This window comes from Piliocolobus tephrosceles, unplaced genomic scaffold (assembly GCF_002776525.5).
Source record: "Piliocolobus tephrosceles isolate RC106 unplaced genomic scaffold, ASM277652v3 unscaffolded_40491, whole genome shotgun sequence".
Lineage (NCBI taxonomy): Eukaryota > Metazoa > Chordata > Mammalia > Primates > Cercopithecidae > Piliocolobus > Piliocolobus tephrosceles.
This window is the reverse complement of record NW_022324856.1, coordinates 1-3,607: the sequence shown is the minus strand read 5'-3', so window position 1 is coordinate 3,607 and position 3,607 is coordinate 1. Positions and strand designations below refer to the sequence as shown.

Here is a 3,607-nt window from a genome sequence, read left to right as displayed (position 1 = left end):
AAGAGCCATTGCCAGCTGGCGCCAGGGTGGGCTTTCCTCACATCTGCACTCCCTCTGCTGCAGGCCTGAGCTCTCCATGCCCCTGGCTATTTCCTGCAGAGGGTCTGCTCTCAGTGGCCAAAGGAGGGCGCTGGAGAACGGACCTGAGCAGACAGGCAGGAGCTCCTGTGCAGGTCCTCCCAGGCACCACCCCTTCTGGAAGGAAGGCATGGGAGTCCCCTAAGACAGATCCTCAGTCACTTCTCTTTGCCTGCTCCTTCTACTGTCTTCTATGCTAGGGATCACTTCCTTGTTGAGTGGCACCTGAATTTTGAGAGGTTCCTCTGCTCCTCTTCATCTGACCCCTTTCCTTCCAAGGCCCCACAGAGGAAGGCATGCGGTGGGCCCTAGCCCTGCTTCTAGCTCTCCTGTCTCCTGGTGAGTGTGCTGCCTACAGAGAGGCTCACGGGTTTTGTTTTGTTCTTTCCTTCTTTTGCAAGGGGTGCCATACTAAGAAATGCCTCATTATAGTTTGTGTTGTTTCCACTGCAGCCAGTCAGAAATCTTCCAACTTGGAAGGGAAGATGAAGACAATCACCGGGCCGGCTGGGTCACCTGCAGAAATCACCTGTGATCTTCCTGGAGTCAGTACCTTATACATCCACTGGTACCTACAGCAGGAGGGGAAGGCCCCACAGCGTCTTCTGTACTATGAACCCTACTACTTCACGGTTGTGTTGGAATCAGGAATCAGTCCAGGAAAGTATGATACTGCAAGGACAAGGAAGAGCTGGAATTTGAGACTGCAAAATCCAATTGAAAATGATTCTGGGGTCTATTACTGTGCCACCTGGGACAGGCACCATGATTCAGACCTGCCCTACACCACACTAAAAATCTGCCTGTGGTTGCTTCTGGTAAGATAGACCAGCCAACTCTTATTTCCTGCCCTGAATTTACTGTATTCTGTACAAAGAGAAACACAGCTTAACTCCTGATCTCCCCACTAATATCACACTCCCCTGGGCAGCAGCTGCACCCTGTTCCCCACTCTCCCCCAGGACTTTCCCGAAGACCAAGCTGCCATGTTCAGGCCTCAGCTCAGCAGCCTGGCTGACAGCAAGCTTCTCTCAGCTCTCCCAGGACGTGGGGGAGGCCCACTCACTCTGCTTCCTAGGACAGACAGGTACACCTAGAGTCCAGCTGTGAAGCAAGATATTTTGGATAGCAAATGGGAAGGGTATTTATACTAAATCATGTATCCAATCATGGTCCAGAGATCACAGCTGAGCGTGGCGCTTATTCCTTATGTCCATAACAATATACGCAATACTATAATGATCACCAAAACACTAGGCCTAGATATGCAGTTGAACATTCTCGCCCTCTGCCCTCCCTTTTATCCTCATCCTCCTTTCTTACTTCCATGCTTGCTTTTATTATTTTTCTCTCCCTCCCTCCCTTCTTCCTGTCCTTCCATCTTCCCTCCCTCCCCCATTCTTCCTTCCTTCCATCCATTCTCCGTTTCTTTCCTTCCTTCCTTCCTTCCTTGCTTTTCTCTCTCTTTCCTTCCTTTTTGGGTACATAATCAGATAACTTTTTCCACAAAATCATTTGAAATAATTTTCCTCTATTTGTTTATGCCAACATTGATACAGCTACTTTAAATGTTCAGTCTTCATTTTTATATCTTGGAAATTTGCTGTGTTACTTTGTTTTGTTTCATATTTGTTTTGTATATATAAAACATTTACATGGAACTGAAGTCAAAATTATAGAAGATGCATTTGAAGATTTTAGCATCCATTGTAGAGTTCTCGTTCCTCTTTTCTCCCTCACCCTATAGGTAAAAATATTTGTATCAGTTTTCTTGAACTTTTTAACTTTGTTTGTCATAGCGCAGTATGTATCAATTCTATTTAAATGACATATTTATATTTTTGTTCCTATATTTGGTTTTTAAAATTTTAATCAGTCTCTTATTTTCGCGTGTCTGGATTTGGTGTCTGACTTCTAAAGGTGCACATACTTCATAAGTATGCGTAAAGAAATCCGTATCTTGTATTTGAATGTTTGTATGCATTGATTATTTAATGATGGCATCATTGGTCTATCAGGAATTTTTATACAATAATTACTATGTTAGTAATAATAATACTGGCCAGGCCTGATGGCTCATCCTGTAATCCCAGCATTTGGGTAGTCCAGTTGTTAGGACCACTTGAGGCCAGGAGATTGCGATCAGCTTAGCCAACATGGTGAAACCCTGTCTCTACTAAAAATACAAAAAATTAACCCGCTGTAGTGGTGCACACATGTGACCCCAGCTACTTTGGATGCTGAGGCAGGAGAATCACTTGAGCCTGGAAGGTAAAGATTTCAGTGAGCTAAGATCACACTACTGCTATCAAGTTTGGGCAACAGAGCGAGACACTGTCTCAAAAAAGTTGATAATAATAATAATATTGATGGTAAATATGGGTACTGACATTCTGGTAGTTAATTTACTAAGTACATTACTTTCTATTTTATTTAATCTATACAGAAACTTCATCAAAGGTTTAAAGTACTGTTGAATTTAACATTAGAAATTTGGGGGTTAATTAACATTCCCTAAGTCATATACTTTAACTTGATAATGATTGGAATCCAAGTTCTGTGATTCCAAAAATGAGATCTGTTAATTCAGTTTGCATTCCCCCATCTTTAGGAGTACTTGCATTTTTTACAACATTATGGGTCATTTACAGTTCTTCTTTTGTGTATTGCCTTGTCACACTCTTGACCTATTTTCCTTTTGGAAGATTAATTTTTTCTCGTTGGTATGAAAGACTTAATATACACCATTTTAGAGAAACTGACCCTTTATCAAATGTGTTGAACTATATCTTCTCCTATGTTATTATTTTATTTGACAACTTTTGGCGAATTGCACTTTGAAAAAAAATCTATCAATTTTTCTAGGGTGTCTATTTTGACATCAGGCTTAGAGAGGCCAATCTCACCTAGAATTTGTATGTAATTAATCATCGTTTAAATCTAATGATTTTCTTTTTATTACAACTTAATTACTACTTATGACTGGTAAGGTAGAAATGCAACAATATTTGTTTCCATATGGTAAGTCAATACCCGAAAGAGAACTTATTAAATAATTGACTATTTCCTGTGGATGTTAACATATAACTTTATCACATGAGAAAATATTACATACATGTGGCTCTCTCTCTGGATTTTCCACTGTGTTCCATGAGTCTTGTCATTCTAGCGCCAGTATTGCCCTCTCTTCAGCACTGTAGCTTTATAGTTCTTTTCACATTCTGATGAGGTTTCTCTCATTTTTTTGTTTTAAGAATTTTCTGTGCATTCTAGTGTGATCTCAATCCTCTCCCTTCCCATTTTTAAACTGTGGGACTTCTGTCCAGCAAGACTTTTTCACGCTCCAAGGCAGGCAGGTTCCCCGGCTTCACAAGAACCCTGAGAACTCAGCTTTCAGAGCTGCTCCTATGGCAGCCTCATGTCCTGCACGTGTGGTCCAGAGGCAGAGGGAGACTAGCCAGAGCCTCCTCCCTTTCTCATTCCCAGCTGAGATGACAGGAGAAACTGAACTCTCTGAGCTGGGCCAACA

The 3,607-nt window shown here is 41.8% G+C and overlaps 1 gene segment (V, D, J or C); it reads left to right on the top strand.

Annotated features, from left to right (window-relative positions):
* The first annotated feature begins 78 nt into the window (after positions 1–78).
* Positions 79–2,049, top strand: LOC113223270. The segment is given in 2 exon segments: positions 79–417; positions 532–2,049. Coding segments are annotated over 2 exon segments (417 nt in total).
* Positions 2,050–3,607: the final 1,558 nt, after the last annotated feature.